The sequence below is a fragment of the Fusarium solani genome (genome assembly GCF_023522795.1).
Source record: "Fusarium solani strain SB1 chromosome Unknown bctg00000005, whole genome shotgun sequence".
NCBI classification, from domain to species: domain Eukaryota; kingdom Fungi; phylum Ascomycota; class Sordariomycetes; order Hypocreales; family Nectriaceae; genus Fusarium; species Fusarium solani.
The window spans coordinates 287,713-308,409 of NW_027072153.1; the positions used below are offsets into that span (position 1 = coordinate 287,713).

General features: G+C 51.1%; 9 protein-coding genes across 9 annotated transcripts; 4 read left to right on the top strand and 5 right to left on the bottom strand.

Moving 5' to 3' along the window:
- Positions 1-672: 672 nt before the first annotated feature.
- MRS44_008482 (uncharacterized protein) lies at positions 673-1,289 on the top strand (the record flags this gene model as incomplete). Its single annotated transcript, XM_065620948.1, has 2 exons — positions 673-771; positions 867-1,289. 2 exons carry the CDS (start codon positions 673-675, stop codon positions 1,287-1,289), a joined length of 522 nt encoding a protein of 173 aa, XP_065477020.1.
- A 61-nt stretch (positions 1,290-1,350) lies between these two features.
- Positions 1,351-2,199, bottom strand: MRS44_008483 (uncharacterized protein; the record flags this gene model as incomplete). Its single annotated transcript, XM_046281181.2, has 1 exon — positions 1,351-2,199. One exon carries the CDS (start codon positions 2,197-2,199, stop codon positions 1,351-1,353), a length of 849 nt encoding a protein of 282 aa, XP_046131925.2.
- Positions 2,200-3,760: 1,561 nt separating this feature from the next.
- On the top strand, positions 3,761-5,382 carry MRS44_008484 (uncharacterized protein; the record flags this gene model as incomplete). The annotated part of the gene is made up of 2 exons (XM_065620949.1): positions 3,761-4,755; positions 4,806-5,382. 2 exons carry the CDS (start codon positions 3,761-3,763, stop codon positions 5,380-5,382), a joined length of 1,572 nt encoding a protein of 523 aa, XP_065477021.1.
- Positions 5,383-6,716: 1,334 nt separating this feature from the next.
- MRS44_008485 (uncharacterized protein) lies at positions 6,717-9,436 on the bottom strand (the record flags this gene model as incomplete). Its single annotated transcript, XM_065620950.1, has 6 exons — positions 6,717-7,120; positions 7,177-7,565; positions 8,080-8,720; positions 8,787-9,020; positions 9,076-9,162; positions 9,245-9,436. 6 exons carry the CDS (start codon positions 9,434-9,436, stop codon positions 6,717-6,719), a joined length of 1,947 nt encoding a protein of 648 aa, XP_065477022.1.
- A 1,042-nt stretch (positions 9,437-10,478) lies between these two features.
- Positions 10,479-12,243, top strand: MRS44_008486 (uncharacterized protein; the record flags this gene model as incomplete). Its single annotated transcript, XM_065620951.1, has 4 exons — positions 10,479-10,616; positions 10,680-10,750; positions 10,814-10,927; positions 10,998-12,243. 4 exons carry the CDS (start codon positions 10,479-10,481, stop codon positions 12,241-12,243), a joined length of 1,569 nt encoding a protein of 522 aa, XP_065477023.1.
- Positions 12,244-13,329: 1,086 nt separating this feature from the next.
- MRS44_008487 (uncharacterized protein) lies at positions 13,330-13,757 on the bottom strand (the record flags this gene model as incomplete). Its single annotated transcript, XM_046276262.2, has 3 exons — positions 13,330-13,402; positions 13,458-13,680; positions 13,739-13,757. 3 exons carry the CDS (start codon positions 13,755-13,757, stop codon positions 13,330-13,332), a joined length of 315 nt encoding a protein of 104 aa, XP_046131930.1.
- A 527-nt stretch (positions 13,758-14,284) lies between these two features.
- On the bottom strand, positions 14,285-16,752 carry MRS44_008488 (uncharacterized protein; the record flags this gene model as incomplete). The annotated part of the gene is made up of 2 exons (XM_065620952.1): positions 14,285-14,923; positions 14,977-16,752. The coding sequence occupies 2 exons, from the start codon at positions 16,750-16,752 to the stop codon at positions 14,285-14,287; spliced, it is 2,415 nt and encodes an 804-aa protein (XP_065477024.1).
- A 549-nt stretch (positions 16,753-17,301) lies between these two features.
- On the top strand, positions 17,302-19,071 carry MRS44_008489 (uncharacterized protein; the record flags this gene model as incomplete). The annotated part of the gene is made up of 1 exon (XM_046276263.2): positions 17,302-19,071. One exon carries the CDS (start codon positions 17,302-17,304, stop codon positions 19,069-19,071), a length of 1,770 nt encoding a protein of 589 aa, XP_046131932.2.
- Positions 19,072-19,188: 117 nt separating this feature from the next.
- Positions 19,189-20,342, bottom strand: MRS44_008490 (uncharacterized protein; the record flags this gene model as incomplete). The annotated part of the gene is made up of 3 exons (XM_046276265.2): positions 19,189-19,240; positions 19,372-19,601; positions 19,659-20,342. 3 exons carry the CDS (start codon positions 20,340-20,342, stop codon positions 19,189-19,191), a joined length of 966 nt encoding a protein of 321 aa, XP_046131934.2.
- Positions 20,343-20,697: the final 355 nt, after the last annotated feature.

The window sequence follows — 20,697 nt, forward strand, 5'->3', positions numbered from 1 at the left end:
AAGTGTGGGAAGCACGAGAAAAAGGATAGAGGGAGGGTGCGTATGGTATGATACAGGCAAATTCTCGAACGATTCGAATGCCCCAGAAACTCTTTTATTATCGTCGGTCGATGTTCTTTGTCAACAAAGTTATCGGGCAGATCGGACAGAATCCGGGGTTCCGCTCTGTTTCCCCCGATCTGTTCCCCAATCCCGGCGAAAGACGAGCGGCATCTCCGCTTGTTTGTGGGCAGTATCTAACTATCTTGGGCCTCTGGAGGTCAGCCGGAGCATCTAGAACACCTTAACCCCTCAGATTCCCCTCAATCATAGATGTCCGACTCCTCCTTTCCATTAGGTTTCATCCGACGGTTGAAGCTAGAGTCTGCTATGTCCGATCTTGGCACCCACGCTAAATCACTCGCACTAACCTTGTTGAACAGAAGACAGCCACCTCAAATCCACCTGAAGATTGTTATGTCCGATCTACGATGCCGAGGACTTGCATCGTCCAGAAGCTGGCTTTCGAGACTACTTGAATGGCCAAGAGTGGGAGCTTGGTTGCAAGAGTGTGTTGGCTTGTATATTGTCCAGACTTTCATGATACGCGCGACTATGGCACACTGTTTTCCTGCCCCTCTGTCACTCTCTGGGCCAAACTCCGTGAATTGCAACAGAACTCTACAACAAGCCATGACGGTGCAAACGATCCCAAACAAAACAATATTCGTTGTCAGCGGCCCAGCTGGCTCCGGCAAGTCGACAGTCGCAACCTACGTCTCTCAGCAATCCGTAATCCCGTATCTTGAAGGGGATGATGTACACTTTCCCTTCTCTCTTGACTAGATGTCTATTTCTCCAGCCTTGTACTGACTTGACTTATACAGTTCCACCCCCCAGCCAACATCGCCAAGATGGGCAATGGCATACCGTTGACTGATGGCGACCGATGGGACTGGCTAGTCACATTACGCAACGCGGCTACTGAACAACTAAAAAGTTCAAACGCTGTGATTGTGACCTGCTCTTCTTTACGACGCAAATATCGTGATGTCTTCAGAGTGGTACCTTATCATGACCCAACCGTGCAACTATGTTTCATCTACCTCAAGGTTGGCGAGGAACAACTACAAGCAAGGGTTAGAGCACGTGGAGGCCACTATATGAAGGAGACTATGGTACGCAGCCAGTTGGAGGATCTCGAAGAGCCTGCCGGCGACGAAGTTGATGCAATCACGTTTGATGTGCAAAGAGACCCGGCGACGGTCTGCAAAGATGTTTTGAATCGGGTTCGGACAATACTGCATTAGCACAAAAAGACACAAGGTGGTAGTAATTCAAGTCTAATACATGTCCGGTGGACCAACTATGCTAGATAACCGCGATACTTCCTCCATTCGCGCTGATCTTACTTCCAGTGACCCATCTACCTTCTCTACTGCATAGAAATCCCACCACATCAGCCACATCCTCGGGCTTTCCTAGGCGTGGTATGACTTGCTTTACCACCCAAAACTCTTGCAATTCTTGCCACACCTGTTCACCATACTGCTGGACTCCTCCCGTCTCTGTCAAACCCGTGAGCACGCTGTTGGCCGTGGTGCCAGCCATGAAGTCGAAGGCGGCATTCTTTCCGCCAAAGGCATTGGCATATGAGCGAGCCATAGCCTCGTTGGCTGCTTTGGTTGAGGCGTAGATGGCAACGTCAGGCTCGCAGTTGACGCTCTCGGCGCTACTGAGAAAGATGATTCTGCTCTCTTTTCTGAAGTACCGTCTCTTGACCAACTCATCCACCACCAGTGCCGGTGTCCGAATGTTGCAGGTCAACAATTTGTCCAATGTCGTTGCCTTGAGCTCGCCAGGGAAGGTGCGGTCTGTTATCGCGGCATTGTTGATAAAGATGTCCAAGTTGCCGTCGAATTCCCTCTTGATGGCGTCCGCTACCTTGACGTGTGCTTCCGGATTTTCCAAGGAAACGATTTGGTGAGCGATTTTTGGAGGCTGGATGTTCAAGTGGGCATAGCCAGACTCGATCTCGGCACGCAATTCATCGATATGCTTGCTGGCACTTGTAGATGTGGCCAGGATCCCTGCACCGCGTTTGGCAAGATGCAACGCAATTGCATAGCCGATGCCTCTGCTCGATCCTGTGACAATGGCCACTTTCCCTGCGAGATCTTGCCGTTGGTCAAGAGATGGTGGGCTCTGATGGTCTGTCATCTTGCGTTCAAGGGTTGTTGGCATGAGACGGGCGCTGAGTCTCTCGTGATGGTGGCTTGTCGACCTATACTGAAAAGCCAATATCCACGTCTGATAAACGAGGTCGAAACAGGCTTTTATGAACCCATCCACTCCTGTTCGAGTCGGACTAGTACAACTGCTCGGCCGAAGAAAGATGTTGGCGGGGGTGGTTTTAAGTCCGATGCAGAAGACCGGTGACGTCGGAGGAATCTGAGCGGGGTAGTGAAGCGTTGTTTCGTTTCTAGCTACCACCTCAAGCTCTCCTCGCTTCAACCTGGCACTGTCTCACAAGACGGTCAACAAAATACGATTGAGAATTATCTAATAAAGAACACTTCTGCTTAGGCATCGCTAAGGTAGGTGCGGAAGACGGCATCGGTCGCAATAACAAAGGGCAAGACTATCCATCTTTTGGCTCAATTAACCCATCAAGGGACGGGCTTCAACGATAATAAAGAACACATTGGGGCACTACTATCAATATATGACTGCATCAACGTAACCTGGATATCTCGGCTCCGTATGACTGTTACTATAAGAATTCAAAAACAAAGAAGATGAGTCTTGCGGTACAAGATACCACCTTCGCTTAGACCCACGTTTCCTTGGGTAGGTAGATTGAGACTGGATCAGACCTCACTGTCGAGCTTGCCAGTTATTTAAACCTCCATCACACTAACCAAGTAACTGTCCAGGTGTAACTTAAAACAGTGTAGGCATCTAATTCTTCTCAGGCCGTGGTCGAAGTCGGATTGCTTCCACACCACGTCAAAGGTTTTGCAACAGGCCACAGCCTAGGACCACCAGATACGGCAACTCGCCGATTTGTCAACGTCTATTTTCGGAATGTCAACAGGGCACGCCGCTTTGAGGGCCAGGGCAAGATACTTGATCGTTTAGAGATCTTGGGTGGCTTTTCCCAGTCCAAATCATAATGATGGTGGCAGTCGACGCACATCTTGTTACCCTTGCCTCATCACTAAGGAAGCAGGGGCGTGTCGAAGGCTTGTTGGATAATTGCTGGTATAACTATATAGCGGACTGGAAGTTAGGTAAGTCTCCTGAAGATGATAATAAAACTTCGGTTATTGTTGTTTTTTTTTTTTGTTGCAATCTCGTGAACTTGGTGAGGCTCCAAAGGAAGCCACAACGATAAAGAACGGGGCTTATCGATACATGCTGGCGGTTAAACCCAATCGAAAACCACCATAACGTAGAAACAAAACCACACAAGCCAATCCATGGAACCCCTTTCAATCTTGGAGCTCTATTCCGCGGCTCTGAAGACGCCATGTGATTGGCTTTTTCGTATTCACCGCCCCGGCCTGACTCATGTGCCCTGCGCCCCATTGGCCCAGAGCATACGAGGATTTCCTAATCGGGCTTTTGACAAGATCGTCGGTTATGCAATCCTGCTTCATGTCACCCGTGCAACCAGGCAGCGACGGCTGGAGTGGTCTACGTGGAAGGTATAAAGGAAGCTCTCGGGCTCATATTCCTCTCCCCTCTTCTTCATCTCCTTCAACGTACCGAGTTTGACATGATGGACTCTCATTCCTCGCCCAGCATGGAAGACGGCGTCATGGGCCAGGGCCTCTTCATCGGGCTGTTGGAGATGCTCTTCCCAGGCCTGACATACCTTCCCTACCTTGCCGCCTTCAGCTTCCTTGCCAAGTACATCCTCGAGTCCTGGTCCGAATCCATTACCGCCCGTTTCATCTCAACCATTGAGATCCGTGCCCAAGACGAGACATATAACTTCCTCATGAACTGGGTTTCCCGAAACAGCCTCTCGCAAAACAACTACCGCCTGCATGCCTCCACCACCCTTACCAACGAATGTTTCAATTGGGGTGATGAGGGGCAAGAGAAGCGTGATGTCGACAACGACGACGAGGGCGACCCTGTGGCGAGACAAGTCAGTGACCTGCGACCAAAAATATCGATGTATAATGCCAAGCCACTGCACTGGACGCCGGCTTTTGGGACGCACTTCTTCCGCTATGAGAACCGCATCTTAGCTTTCACGAGGTCCCTCGAGAGCGGGAACTATACCTCCATGCCCCGACAACCTGAAAGGCTCTCCATATCGTGCTTTGGACGAGACGCCACGGTGCTAAAGCGACTGCTCTATAATGCCCGCATTGACTTTCTGGAGAAGCAAAAGGGGAGAACGAGTATTTTCAGAGCGACCAAGTTCAGCGACGACGATGAGATGTCATGGACACGATGCATGTCGAAAGCGACAAGGCCGATGTCTACCATCGCACTTGAGGAATCTCTCAAACAGGGCCTAGTTAAGGACCTTCGCCGATACCTCGACCCCCAGACTAAGCATTGGTATGCTAATAGGGGCATCCCTTATCGCCGCGGCTATCTCTTCTCTGGCCCTCCAGGCACCGGCAAGACAAGTCTCACTCTTGCTGCGGCTGGCCTAATGGGCTTGGACATTTACATGGTTAATTTGAACTCTCCCCGCCTGGATGAAGACAACCTCGCCTCGCTCTTTCAGTCCCTACCCTACTCATGTGTCGTGTTACTGGAGGATATTGATGCCACAGGATTGACTCAGAAACGCGGCATAGAGACGACGAACACGAGGTTTCAAAGGCGGAAGAAGCGGGATCGAGAACGCATCTCACTTTTTCGGGTCTGCTCAACACCATTGATGGTGTCGCGGCTCAAGAGGGCCGCATATTCATGACTTCAAACCACACCGAGAACATCGATCCAGCGCTTCTCCGTCCGGGGAGAATTGACTTTACTATCAAGTTTGGGCTAGCGACGTCGGAGACGGCTATCACTCTCTTCACTCAGATGTACGATGCCCCGGGCTTGGAAGGTGAAGATCCCGGAGCGGAGAGGAAGGCCATCAGGAGAGACGAAGTGGCTGCGAGCACGTCTTTGAGATCACAGGCGCTGGAGTTTGGAAAGAAGATTCCCAATCTGGCCCTTAGTCCTGCTGCTATTCAAGGCTTCCTCTTGACACATCAAGAAGATCCCGATGGGGCTATTGCCGCTGTAGATGAGTGGGTACAACAAACCATTGCTGAGAAGGAAACCAAAGTGTCTACGCCCGAAGAGGTTTCTGAGTCTGGCGAAGAGTCAGACTCTGAAGGGGATGATGTCGGTGATGAGGGCTCTGATGGTCAGCCTTTTTGATGACTATTGGATGTAGTTAAGAGTGGTTCTGATAATAGAACAATATCAAACGTTGTGAAGTCGCATCTATTGGGTTCTTTGTTATTGTCGAAGCGCGGCCGTCAATGGATAATTGCGCCAGTTGATAGCGAAGTCGCAGCAGAGTTACTGGTCTAATTCGTATAGCGTCACAGCAGGACATCACGGCCTCCGAATATACCAATGCTTCATTGCTTTGTAGGTCTATCTCAACACACATGTCCCTGCTTTTTTCTTAGTTATATACCCCCTACAGTCCATCGAGTCGCATCCAATGCCTAATTATCGTAGTTACGAATTCAGGGATCCAGATAAGGGTATGGATAAGGATATGATGTATGACCTTGTGGCAATATCCCGTCGGGTAACCTAGACGGCACAGTCAGCGTTTTACTTCCGAGCCAGTGACGAGATAGCGGCTACACTGTCATTCATGGAAGCGTCCCAACAGCAGTGTTGCCTGGCGTACCAAGCGACAGAAGTGGTGTGTCAGCTTGGGGATATCAACTCGAACGGAATCACAGCCTTCTCAGATGACGTAGTGTCCTTATCAGGGGCTACGCTAGGTGCCGCTACCACTTTAACGGGAACAACGCTGGAAGAGACGTTTCCGGTGGCCAAGAGAGAATCACTGCTTTGACAGGCTTGCGTTATGGGATTGAAATCCCTGATGCGGGAGTTAATGGTGAACTAAACGTGCTTCCAGTTCGTCGTCGAGTGTCCATCCGATGACAACAAGCGACCGGATAGTCTGAGGGTAGCTGTACCTTGACAGCAACAGTACCCCTGGCAGAAGGTCGCTTCGCTGGGAACAAATCATATAACCACAAACCGAGATGAGACAGATGGCATAAAGTAGGGTAGTACAAGGGATGACGACATCATCAGCCATGGTTGAGGCACTTGAGCTTTGGGGTTTTTCTAACCGAGCCAGAAGTTACAGTAGACTATTTCAGAATACATATGATCTATGCTATATCTAACTTGTGGCTAGCTGAAGCCCAGGGGTCGCGAGTATGAAGCCACAGGCGACATTGCCCAAGAGGTTAGCTGGTATGAGGTGAATCCTGAAGCGACAACCAGGGCCAATCATGAAGCTGGTTATTATAGAATTAATAGATCCCTCAAGACCTGCAATTAGTGCCTACCTAAGACAAGTTAAAACCGAAATGGAAGGTCGGTTAAAACGGGCTGCCCATTGCGTAAGCTGGGCCTCGCCTCCAGACCTCATATATTTCATTCCAAACCTGTCGTGAGGCTCCGTTCATGGTTTTGAGCCTCTTCAAGGGTCTAAAAAGAAAGTCCTCGTAGACTTCCTATTTAGACTTGGGCCATTTCCAGAACATATTAGCACCTTCGGTGTCTGCAAGAGGATTTCCCTCGCCCTGTCTAGCGCAGCCATACTGCTCGTTAAACCCACACTTGGTGTAGAATTCGTCCTTGCCCAAGGCGCTAACCACGGAAGCGCAGATCCCCTCGACCTCGGCCTGTTCGAGTCCCCACTGCACAAGCTTCTGTCCTACTTTCTTCCCCTGCAAGTCTGGGCGCACTGCTAATCCTTCGAGGTACCACGTTTCAGCGCGCTTGCCGCTCCATATGTCCTCGAAGTAAGGGTACGCCCGCTCTATGATGTCCTCTTCCTTGGGGTCGCTTGCGCGGTTAGGCCAGATCCAAGCATGAAGCTTCATAGCAACAGAAGACAGAGGCTTGAGCAAGTTTCCTGGACAATGGCTTAGCTTGGATCAACTAAATGCACCATGAGAAACAAGAACTCACGAGGATCCAGGGCCCAACACTCCAGCTTTCGGCCACCGTCTCCCAATCTCGCCCATTGCGCAATCCCAGCAATAATGTCCCGACCACTATCATCCTTTTTCACGGCGACGAGCCATTTCCATCGGTAGTCCCAAAAGTTGACGCGTGCCCGCCGCAGCCAGTATAGGTCTACATCGTCAGGATGCTCGTTGCGATGAGGGTGTATAAGCTCGCCAAACAGGTTATCCTCCCAAAATGCCTGTGCCATCACGTGGGCAATCTCCGGGAGTTCCGAGTAACGTGCATCGCGTAAAACAATCTCAGACATGTCTTGCACGAGTATCCGTACCAGGTGAATGTTGTTGTAGGATCGATGGTGAAATGGTGCGGCTGGGGAGCGTGTCGTTCTCCTGATGATGACCTTTTATTTTCACATGCATCTTCTACATCCACCGCAATGCAAGTTTTAGGGGACTTATACCCTCTTCAAGAATTGGCCAGTCACTCGGCAAAATTCCACTCCCTGACCTGAAGTGGTGGCAGTGCGCGATTTCAGGGATCACCCATCATGTAACTGCATCCGACTGGACCGGGGCGTTTATGCCCTGGTCACCCGGCCGCTGCCGACCCTGGTGATGGATCCTGCAAGCGAAGTTGCCAACGTCGGAGGTGTTTCCGCGAGTCTGGCCACGCCCATGGCCAGGCTCATCAATCAACTTTTACTTTTCTCCCATGCTAATTAGCGGAGCCCTTCGACATGGCTGTTGGCGCTAGAAGACGCTGCAGCTGGTGACATGGAAAGTGATGAAATGGAAATCTATTCTATGAACACATGCTTTTCCCGTCCCTGTAAACCTTCGTCCCATCCAGCGCGTTCGTTACCTGTTGACCAGCAATTCTACGATTTATGTGTGACCCTCGTACGTGACCTGCCACGCAACCTCCTTGTTGATAATCATCTCCTGACTACCAGTCCTGGAGATTTCCTCTTCTTCTGATATGTTGTCTCGAATAGTATTCCCGTAGTTATTCGTCGCCGTCGTTTGCGTCGAGACTTGGTCCGGCCTCCAGTTGTGCGGTCGACCACGGGGCTCGCCATCGGAGTGGTGGACCCTAACGGAGGTCGATGTAACCCCAGCTGCCGCTGCAGACGTGGTAGCCTGGGAATGATCGTTTCCTAGTGACTGGAGTGCGTACACGTTGCTTGATCCGTATATGCTGAGGTCGAAGGCAAGCGGAAAGCCCATGCCTATGGAGAATGATTTCAAAAAGTTCTTCAAGTTCGGCACAGTCGCAGAAATCAGGGACCAAGCGATCATCGTTTGCTGGAAGAGTAGACTGTTCGTGACGGCGAATTGAGGCTCGGTCGCATCTGGGTACTTGCTGAAATATGCCAAATGAATGGCTGAGAGGGCGATAAGCGGTATGCGGAATGAGAAGGCCATGGCGACCTGACATTTGCGGGCAAACGACATGCTGACAGACCAAGACAGTTGCACAACGAGGAGCCAGGTAAAGATCTCGGTCAAGATATCGATCGTGGTGACCACGGCCCAACGCGTAACCTAAAGTTGATCTTGTGGTTAGGTGTCTGATACCGGGGTCCCAGGAGTTACATATCTCTTGCATACCTGGTTGGGGCATTGCTTGACGTTGTCAGGAGTCAACAAAGTATCGGCGCGGCAGTTGACGAGAAATGCGACGGAGGACCCTATACCCCATACTACACTGATCACCATGAGGCCAATACAAAATATTCTGTTTTTTCCAGTCTTAGTGCCGATGATGCGAAGAACGAGGGCGAGGACAGAGCATTTGGCGAGGCTCAGGGACAAAACGCAGAGAATAACGGATGCGAGAGTGGACTGGTGGTGGATGTGTTAGCTGGTGAGAGTGGTAGCGAGCCACGGAGAGGCTCACTTTGGAAGATGTCGCCCATTGTTCCGGCGAGGTGATGGAGTTGTACTTGGCAAGGCCATGACTCAAGCCAACGAATATGGCAATCGACTGAGCTAATTGTAAGACCTAGGTGACCACCACTTGGTTAGCATCGACATCAAATGCGCCTCAGATGAAGTCAGTCCCTTACCGTGGCTAAAGCAATCAAAATGTCATCGAACCCGAACATCTGGTACTTGATGTATGCCCTTGCAGTCGCCACAAGCGCGCTGTAGATCAGCGACAAGATCGTCACGATCCACAGCTGTCCGGCATGGTCGTTGAATGTAACAGGCGAGAACCGATGTGAGCCGTCCTCCGGTATTCCTATTCCTGGATTCATGGCTGGGGGAGAGCTGTTGGTCGGGTTGGAGAGAGGCGACGAGTTGACGGCATTTCACAATCGAGAAAAGCGTGGAGCAGACATTCTCAAGCGACAACGCAAGAGTCTTAATTTGTTTTTTTGCTTTCATCATTGCGGCCTGGCTCATCCAGTCAGGTCGGTACAAACAACTTCGGCTTGACAGGTGGTGAAAACTCCGACGCCCGTTAACGAATGTTCAAAGGTTCGAACTAATGCTGCAGGACGACGCCACTGGTATCCAGGCCCCTGGAATCAGGTCAGACAGCGGCCTATCCTCGTCCCGGTTAAATGCAGAGTTTGCCTTTTTCATACGAGTCCAGGGTGTGAAGGATTTTCTAGTTCATGATGGAAACGGGGGTGCGTGGGTGCGTTGCACCATGTTGCGCCAAACAAAAGCAACAAGATCCATCGTGTCGGCTGTTCTGCTGCATGGATTCGCTCGAGTCTTTACGGAACTTTAATAAGACATGAACCAACTCCTCCGAGAGTTCCTTCGCTTAGATATCCCGTACCGGACACCCGAAAGTCGGGGAATAACCGTGCTAATCACTGAGGGCATGGCGATCCCCCATCTGGTCATAGCTCCGGGCCGTCCAGGGCGACCCAACCACCGGCATCTGGAACTCTCCCGACAGCTTTGACTTGCTTTTTTACCCTGAAGGATGCCCCCTTACCACCTGCATGATGCTACACCATGGTCCCACAACTGCCTGTGGCACAGCACAGGGACCAGGATGAACACGCCGTGCACCAGGCAATGTGGGAGGACTCGAGCTGATGGGTCAGATTCACGTCCGGGTGAAGATGCCGTGATCCCTACCTGATCATTGCAGTTCCTCTCGTTGTGGCTGTCTGGTCATGCATGACTACCGTGCGATCCCCCGTTCTTGCATGACTTTCCCGCGCAAAGCCGGTTGCAGCTTCATATTCACCTCGTTCGTTCTCTTTCTTTTCTTTCTTTTCTTCAGTTATTTCTGGTAAAACTCGGTGCTGTCACAAGTCACCGGGAAGCATCTACAAGATGTCAATTGGCGACAAAGAATCCCCCGGCGCCCACGATGCTGCCATTGGCCTCAACGAAGACCATGTTGACGAGAAAAGAGGAAACGCGGCCGACCGCGCCGACATGTACCGTATGGGCAAGGTCCAAGAAATGAGGGTTCGTACACGCAGCTCTTGGTATTTCTTTCCGTTGGAATTGAGTTGACGTGACGTGGCATAGAGAAACTTTCGCTTCTTATCCATCTTTGGCTTTTCCATGATTCTAATGGCGTCGTGGGAGTTTTCTCTGAGGTAAGTCGTGCTCCCAAAGGCGCCATGGGCCGTTTGTCAACTGACCAAGCCTGCTACTCACAGTGTTTCTACCATCGGACTTGTCAACGGTGGCACCGCTGGATTGATCTGGATGTTCTTCGTCTGTTGGGTGGGCTTCCTGCTGGTGAATACGTCCATGGCCGAGATGGCTTCAATGTGAGTCGTGCCCAATCTCCAAGACACCCCGCGACACACCCATGTCCGCATTACTGACGCGGACCTACAGGGCCCCGACGACCGGAGGTCAGTATCATTGGATCTCAGAATTCGCGCCGCCCCAACACCAAAAGTTCATTAGCTATCTCATGGGATGGATGTGTGTACTCGGCTGGCAGACTTCGTGTGCCTCTTCATCCTTCATTGCTGGCACCCAGATCCAAGGCCTTGTCGTCCTGAACTACCCGAACTACGTCCCCGAACCCTGGCACGGCACACTCCTTACCATTGCTGTTGCTGCTTTCTCGGTCCTCTTCAATACTTTCCTGGCCCGGAAGCTGCCCTTGATCGAGGCCCTGGTCCTCATCATTCACATATTCGCCTTCTTTGGTATCCTAGTCACTCTCTGGGTTCTTTCCCCGACAGCCGACGCCAAAGCTGTGTTCACTGAGTTCACTGATGGTGGAGGCTGGGGCAGCCTGGGTGGATCGACTCTCGTTGGTATTCTTGCGGGCATTCTGCCACTACTGGGTGCAGATGCTGCCGTCCACATGTCCGAAGAGCTGCGCGATGCCAGTCGCACACTACCGCGTTCCATGATCATGACCACAGTCTTCAATGGCGCTTTCGGATGGATCATGGTCATCACCTATTGCTTCTGCATTGGCAATCTCGAGGAGGTCATCATGTCACCAACCGGCTATCCCTTCATGCAGGTCTTCTACAACTCGACCAAGTCGGCGAGCAGTGCTACCGCCATGTCATCCTTCATCGTTGCCATGACCGGCTTCTCTAACCTGACCATGGTAGCTACGTCGTCACGTCAGCTCTTCGCATTCGCACGAGACCATGCTGTTCCATTCAGCCCTTGGTTCTCCAAGGTCCAACCAGGATGGGACGTGCCTCTCAATGCCATCCTGACGACCTTCCTCATCTCGAGTCTCCTTTCTCTCATCAACATCGGCTCGGCTGTCGCACTGAACTCAATCACATCCTTGGCGACAACATCACTTCTCTCCAGCTACATCGTCTCCATTGGCTGCATGATCTGGCGACGATGGACCAATAACCCCCTTCTCCGTGGAAAGTTCTCCCTCGGTCAATGGGGTCTGGCCATTAACATCGCCTCCGAAGCCTTCCTGATTGTCATTTTTGTCTTGGCCTTCATGCCTGGCAACCCTAACCCCACGCCCGCAGAGATGAACTGGAACATTCTGATTTACGGCGCTGTTGTCGTTTTCTCCTTGATCTACTACTTCTTCCGTGGAACCGAACGGTATGAGGGTCCTGTAGCTTACGTGAGAAAACTTCAGTAGTCAGGACCGAGAAAACCATAACTGTCAGAGATAGTCTGAGTTTAATAAAGGCTGTGAGAAGTTGGTCTCCTTCATTGGATAGCTAGTGAAAAGGCGTCGAGGCGCCAGTCACCTCCGTCACTTACAAGATATAATAACATGCTTCTCGCAAGGGTGACCCATGGTAGGCCCAGGCCAACTTCCCTTTTTAATAGACAAAATCGTTATTGTTCACACGTTCTCTCCAGTCATCGCAAGAAGAAGGAGATGGACGAAGGTGTCATAGTCCAATGTCCTAGCATCATAACGGAACCTGGGGTTAGCAGAAGACTGATTGTGCAAAAACTAATCATCACTTGAAGCCGTGTTTTTAGGAAAGGAGGCTTATATGCAGCCTCAACACAAGAAACAATCGGTAAATTCTACGAATACAGCTTATTTGGGCCTCCGAATGAAGAGGCATCCGACTACTGAAAAGATGGCTGTGAACATTGATCGTTGGTCATTGACTACGAGAAGATGGTCAGGAACCAAACCTCTCTGGATCAAAAGTGGTTTCAGAACTCAAGCACACCACTTTGCATAAGCTCAAAGATCGTGGTGTGTGAAGCGGTCTGGAGCTATACAACCTGGTGATTTCGTGGGGATCCCATTCAACGGGAAAGCTCTTTATATAATTAGGCAATTAGGACTAAAGAGGAACATTGCCTGTTTATTGGAGAAGCTCATATCATTAGCAGTATACTTACCGGACTAGGGTTCCAGTCTCCAGGGTGGGATGGGTGATATCTACAGCTTACCTAAATGGCATGCATGGGCAACAGGTACCTAGTCAACATGCCATTAGAGCTGCACAAATAGAAACCTTGTCAGACGTCCAACTACTCTGTCCTAGGGATGCAATCCTCACATCGTCCCTATGTGAAATCTAACATTACGGAGCATAGTAAGTTTCCCCGAGCACTAGCATTATGGACGGAAGGAGACAGCATTGGGATGCAACGTTTTGGTTCCTGTAGACTCGAGACTACGTGGACACGTTTTGCTCTCTGTTCATTGAGCTACTCGCATTTTTGGACATTCAATAGGTGCCATCCGTCTGCCGACCTAAGCCACGTCAGGCACCTCCAAGTCATAGGCCAACGTCTCTGCAGCGACAGCTTCCCGAATTTTGTTGACCCTATACCCGAGATCAGTGCTTAATCAATGATTGTAAGAGGATAACGAGAACTTACACCTGATGAGCTGGGTGCGGACCGTAAGCGAGGACATCCGCTTCGGTATCCAACACAGCGATCAAGCCGAGATCGAAGCCTTGAGCACGGTGCGCAGTGCTGGCGAGGGGAGGCCCAAACTCGAAGGACCTCAAGCCTGGCACAACTCCAAGCATGGCCTTACCAGCAGCGCGCATCTCGTCGATGCTTTGCTGAGGCACATTGGGCTTCAGCTTGAAGAGGACTGCGAGGGTTAGTACTAGACTTTGGGGTCGTAGGTGGCCGTGAGGGAGGGTACCAACCGACGTGGTAAATGGCCATGTTTCTGAACAATAATTGTGATCTTGATAGTATTAGAGAGGTCTTGTGCGCATTGACGGTTTGATAGGGAGGTACCTAGGTAGACAATGTGAGGATGGTTTGTGATGGGTAGAGGAAAAATAACGCATCTGTCATTGGTCAGAGGGAAGCCGAGTGAGGGGTCCACGTCCCCGACTGATTCCGCCATCTTCTCGGAATTCTATTGGGGAGATTGATGATTCATTGGGTCATCTCGAGGTTCGAGTATCACAATCGGGGGTCTCATACTTACAGGCGAGTTAAACCACCGATGTCCCGACACCAATCTGTCCATATGTTGGTGACATTATACCCTGTTATCATCATGTGTTGGCAGCTATGTTCTTTGAGATTGTGGCTGATAGGCTCGTTTTAGACATGTCATTGATAACAAGGAGAATTGAATATCACTTCTGAGGTCTGGTGCTACATGATGTGAGAGACAAATCAACAGAACGAACCCTAAGACCTGAAAAGCAAAGATAATGATTTTCCTTGGAATTTAACCCTTATGCTAGTCTAGTGTCGGCAGACAAAAGCTCGAACAAGGGCCCAGCCAGACTCTTGTCCAAAGCCATGCTTTGCAAGTGTGCTAACTTGGAGGTGTTGCTCTGCTTGGACGTAACAACCTTCCATACCGCATCCTTGACAGCGAACTCGACTTGCGAGTCCAGAAGAAGCGCTTCAACCTCATCCTCAGGCGAGACCACGCTGATTTGGGGATCAGATCCCAGCTCGATCCTAATCTCATCATCATATGGGGATGTGTCAGCGAGTTGAACTAGTAGACCACTCTTGAATGAGCCATCTTGAAATGAGGCAGCAGCGCCGCTGTTTCTTTCAACGCGGACAGAGGCACTCTCGCAGGGAGCATTGTTGACGAAGACACGAACGTCCTCCGGTCGGATATCGTATACACCAGGGAAGCGAAATGCCCACAGCTTGCCCCAGCCCTTGGTGGTAACTCGCCCAGCGGCTTGCTCGTACTGAACATGCATTTGACGGTGTCCGGGAACAAGGCTGTCAGGATCCTCCACTTTCTCCATAATGCCAGTGGCATCATCTCGGGGATCCTCCCAAATGTCGAACTTCCCATCAGCACCAACTACGACAAGGACTTCGAGGCTCTCCGGGTTCTTGCAGCCGTTCTCGGGTACCCGAGCATGGTCGAGGGGATAATAGCTCCTTCTTCAGCCAGGACAGGGTAAGTGGTGAGGGCTCGGTGCAAATCAATGACACGCCCTGAGCTGTAAACTCTGCCAGAAAAGATGTCGACGAAACGGCCGCGTTTCTCAGGCAACCAAGCTGTGACCTTGGCAAGATTCGTTTTAGGGTCAACGGGATCGACGATAGGACATACAATCAGCTCAGAGCCGAACTTGTACTGGTTCAAATGCTGATAAGCCTCATCTTCCATCGGGTGGTCCCAGTACATGGGCTGAACGAGGGGCTGCGGGATGAGGAGCGAATTGGCCACATTGTGAGAATAAATATAGGGAACAAGCCTATGACGCAGCTGCATTGCTGAGCGCATAGCCTCACGAGCTTCTCCACGATACTTCCAAGGCTCCTTGCCAGACCACCTGCTGTCGGAAGAGTGAAGGCGGAGCAATGGGGACCAGGCTCCCAACTGAACCCATCTCGCAGACAGCTCGTCATCGCGATAGCCGAACATATGACCACCGATATCATGACTCCACCATCCGTAGCCAATGTTGGAGGCTGTTGCTGTAAATTCGGGCTGGAAGCGGAGGGAGTCCCAGGTGATGATAGTGTCGCCGGAGAAGCCCACGGGATATCTGTGACTACCCGGGCCAGCGTATCGTGAGAAGATCAACGGCTGAGTTTCCTTGGTGGTCTTCTGGTGATCAACATAGTTGAAGTGGTTGAGCAGCCACAGAGGGTCGAGACCTGGCACCTTGGAGTGCGGACCTTGTTGCCAATCAATCCACCAAAAGTCGCAACCCATGTCCTCAAGGTTACGGTGAAGCACTTGGAGGAATGCGCGCATGAAGTCAGGGTCTGTGGGGTCGAACAGGATGGGGGCGTTCTCAGAGGTATCGTGGCCCAAAACAGCGGCCATCTGACAGTAGATTTCCTCGTGATGATGAATGCCTTCGTGGGGATGGTCGTTGAGGGTCATGCGCAGTCCCCTCTTGCGTAGCTCGGCAGCGAAGCCAACAGGGTCAGGAAATAGCTTCTTGTCCCATGTGTAGCCGGTCCAGCCAGCATGAGGGACCTCGTCGCCATGGACCAAGTGCCAATCCATGTCGATGACGGCGACTGATAGCGGGATCTCTTCCTGCTGGAACCGGTCCATGAGTTCGAGATATTCCGATGCGGTGTATGCATAGTATCGACTAAACCAGCAGCCCAGGGAGTATCGAGGCACGAGCGGTTGACGACCAGAAATGGCGTAGAAGGAAGCCATCGCACCGCGGTAGTCTGGGCCGTAGCAAAACAGGTAGCCGTCGATGCGGTCTCCTTCACGACGAGGGCTCACAAAGCCATCATTCTCAAAGAGCATGGAGTCGCTGTCATCAAGGGCCGAGTAACCCTGACGCGACAAAATTCCATGGCCCATGTCACATCGTCCGTCAACAAGATCCAAGGTTCTGGACGTACCACCGAGGTTACCTCCCTGCTCTTGTCCATAGCGCCAGTAAGAACCCCACAGGGTCATTTTGCCCACTATGCTGGCGCTGAGACCATTTGTGCTGAATCGTTTCTTGTCGTAGGAGAGATGGAAGGTGGAGGAGATGATGTCGAGCTTATTGTCGGCCTCGACGACGCGGAACTTGGGGGTGGGCAGGTTACGGTTGACAGCAAATGTTGAAGCGCGGTCTTCGAAAACGCCGTCTGCCGCCCACTCATATCGCAGAACACCCTCACTGATGACCGTGAATCGCCATTGAGACCTTTGGACAATCGACTCGGGGCGCGCGACCGGGTTGTAGTCTGCCTGACTTGGGCTCATGATGAAGTGAAGGCTATTTGCAAGACCAAGATCTTGCGACTTTGCGAGAGGCCTAGGGGACGATAGCCGCCATTCTATTATATCTTGCCATCATGACTGAAAACATCTGGTCGACCCGAGTGACGTGATCATCTCGCTCTACATTTTGGCATAATCCGCAGAGCCGTAGATGAGCGTTCTTACTTGGGACCAAAGAGGCAATGAACTAGCGATGCGTGATTCCAACTGGACCCGCTCGTTGTCGGGCGCTCGTCTGCAAGAAGCTCCATTGGACTGATGTCGGATCGTCTTTGTACATGGTGGTGGCTCGTTGTCGGATCGGAAACTGAGATGTTGCGTATGCGGATTTATTTAAGTACCTGGCCTCGTCTTCTAATGCACGTGGGGCAACCTACATCTGACGCTCGTGATTGTCAATCTCGAACTTCCCTGCCATTTCTTGGGACGTTTCAATTTCGGATCGACTAAAGGCCAGTGAGCCTTTGATAACTCACCATCAACCTCTCTCTCTCTCTTCGGTGATACCCCTCAACTACGGGCCGAGCACAAATGCCCCGCATAAGCCCCATGCAACCCAAGATTCCGATCCGAGTTCCCCAGGCATGCGATGCTTGCCGAGCTCGCAAGGTCAAGTGCAACGGTCAGCAGCCTTGTCCACAGTGTGAACATTTGAACTTGCATTGCAAGTTCTCGGGGCAAAGAGACAGCGCTGGCGGCAGCAAGGCACGACCGGCGCGTAGGCGAAATCGGGTTCTCGCGCAGCTGAGGAGCACACAAGCAGGTGGCCGACCAAGGCTTCGCGATTTGCGTGCTTCTATCGTGGTTCCATCCTTGGCTAGCTCTAAGGTGGGAGCATCTAATCCGTCACTCGTAGCAGTGATTGAGGATAGGGCCAGAGAGAGAACATGGCTTCTGTCGCTACTGCCCTTGTACGAACAATTGGTATATGTTATGAACCCAGTCATAACATGTGCCGAGTTGCGCGAGTCCATTGGCCGAATACATGCTGAGCCTGAAGAACATGGAGCTTTCGTGTACGCTGCCGCGGCTGTTGCCATACATTCCACACCGCTTACATCGGATCAAGACTCCCCGCAAACACCACTTGGTCTTGGTAGTGGTGTCTTTGAGTGCCGTACGGAGGCTAGCAGGTATAACCAGCTAAGGGACATGGTTAATAAGAGTTTTGCTGCACGCTTCCAAGGCCACAGCAAGGATGCTATGGATCATCTTGCGCAGCAAGATGTGACCGTACGCAAAATCATGACCTGCGTCTTCTTGGCTGTGTGTCTGATGGGTCTTCGACGCAAAGAAAGAGCTTTTACATCCCTTAGAGAGGCAATCAACATGATGCAGCTCTTGCCCTATGAAGAAGGAGACAAAGATCTCCCACGAAAGCAGCGACTGTACTGGCAACTGTTCATCCACGAGCGTTTTGCTGCTATTGCCCTTGGTTTACCTCCTGTACTCACGACATGTGGATATCCACAGCCTGACGTGACCCTTCCGACATATATTCAGACGGGATTTGGATCGCTATGTCGGCTGTTCAGCATCCTGGATAACGACTTCATGCACTACTGGACAAAGTACCAAGGCAGCTCCGAGAAGATGGGCATCATGTTCTGGAACCCTGAGCCTCGCCATGACGAGATAACGGCATCATGGATTGAGCGGAAGCACCAAGAGCTTGACGCACATGAGCGCAGCCAGCATCCAAATGATATCGATATCTTGTATAGTGTCGAAAATGACCGGGACAGTTATAGCAGCGCAAGTCCTGAAGACACCGGGCCCAGCTGGTCCACAAACGTTTCTGAGTTGCAAAACATTGATCTGCAAGTAACAAGACTATGGATCCGCACACTCTTATGGCAATTGGCTGCTTCACGCATGCTCCTGAGCAGCAGCCTGCGCTCAACAGCCCACCAGGCCATGTCTTTGACTTTTCCTGCACGAGACGTGGTCATCCAGCTGCGGGATCATGTTGGTCGATTGGGGAGTAAGACTAGTTTCAGTCCCCATGGTTCCGGCATCCTGGACAAATTATTTGAGATTACCAACTCCATAGCTGACGTCCTGCTTTTGGTGCCTAGAGACCAGTTGGATTGGTTTTACCACGGAAACGAGACTGGACCAAGCAGTGGAGATGTGGAATTCGGACACAAACAAGTCGGGGGTCAGTTACGTCAAGACTTTGAGTTCTTGGTTCATTTTCTATTCTCATTTGGTCGGATCGATCATATCCAAGGGAAGATCATTACGCAGAAGTATACATCTCTGGGGATGCAGAGTTCGGGCTTAGAGCTATCGGTATAATGTTAACAGCTATTGGAATTCTCATAGAATAGATGCAAAATAGTTGCTTACTGGCCAACTCCCCATACATGTTGGTTACACAGCAGGCGCGTGTCCAATGGGGCACCTCTGTAACTGCTAGAGGGCTAGCCAGGTTGCCTTGCGCGCGAAGAATGGTTTCAGGCCCATCCTACTTCGTTATAGGAGTGGCTTAGAACTGCGCGTAAGTTTTCAATGAAACGTCCAGGGGTGTTCAGGCATTTGGTTGGTAAACGTGCATCCCAGTGACATTATTCCTTTGTTTGCATCTAGCTTTCTTACAGCATCACAGCCCACGCAGCAAGTGCCCAAACAATTGCCAACATACTAACAAGGCTTTTTGGCGCAGCAACACTGGACTCGGGAGTCCAAGTACTTTCGATCTGAATACAGCTCATTCGTCCAACAGTTTTGTTGACTACATTTTTGCTGTTGGATTTCGCCATGAAGAGGGTGAGTACCGGGGTAATCTTGTGCACTTCATCGTACGCGGATTGAGGAAAAGGACCCCCCTATTGCAAGATCAAGAGTTAGTAGGTGCACTTCGAGCCAAGGCAGATATTTCTCACATCCCAAGATCTGAATGAATAGAAAAGTGGTGCCAGGTTGGCAGATTTGGGCAGTATAGGCCAGCAGTCGCTCGTGGCGTTTTCCTGGCCCTCAATGTTGGTGAGGTTGGAGAGGCTTATGGCAAAGACGCTTCTTCTGATGCCTTCGCCCGTGCCAGTGTAGTTGTTGCATGCGCTGATATTGCTGTCCTCAAGCTCCCTCTGTAAATCTCGACAGATACCATCAACGTATTTGTAAGTGAGTGCGGACGCCGCGACCTCTTGGATGCCGTCAATGCATTCCGGATCGATAATATCAGAGCAGGTGCCTGTGGTGTTCTCTGGAAATGTTTTCCCAGGAGGGTCGAAGAAGACAGCGCAACCGTGGACTTCATCCAGCGAGACGTTCTGGGGGTACCCGAGATAGTAGACGCTAGTGAACAACTCGTCACCCTTCTTGGTGGTGGAAATATTGACTCCTTTGACGATGGAGAAATCCTCTAGGGCATCTGGGACATCCGGAATGCGGGTCAGCCCGATGTCGAGGAATGTGTCGTTCCCAACCTGGCAGTGATGCTCATCATTGACCACAGGACATTGGACCGCGTCGCAGCCGACAATGATATCGTCTAGTTCCTGAGCAAGCGCCTGAGAGGCTAGTATGAAGACGAGCAGTGGGGCGACGAGGCCTGTCGGTGAGGGCATGTTGACAGAGCCCTATATCTAGTCATGAGGTGGGCGACAAAGTATAGTCGATGGGTCGCGCAAAACGGTAAACGACGCCTCAGCCAGAAAATCGCGAGATATCAGCCCCTTTTCAAGCACGTTAAGTGGGAAATTGGATGGTTAGCTGACAGGGGTATGCCACGTCTGTGAGACACTTCAGTCTTGGCCTGCCAAGATGGGCTAACCTCTTGTAGGAACAGGAGCACGGGAGCAAAAGCTGGCTCTGGTCCCTTGGTCATTATAACCGTCAGGAAATAATAAGGATGGAACAACTAGACGTACATCTTGAAGAGAAAAGGTCCAACAGTAAAGAATTGTAGATTTTCCAGCTTGA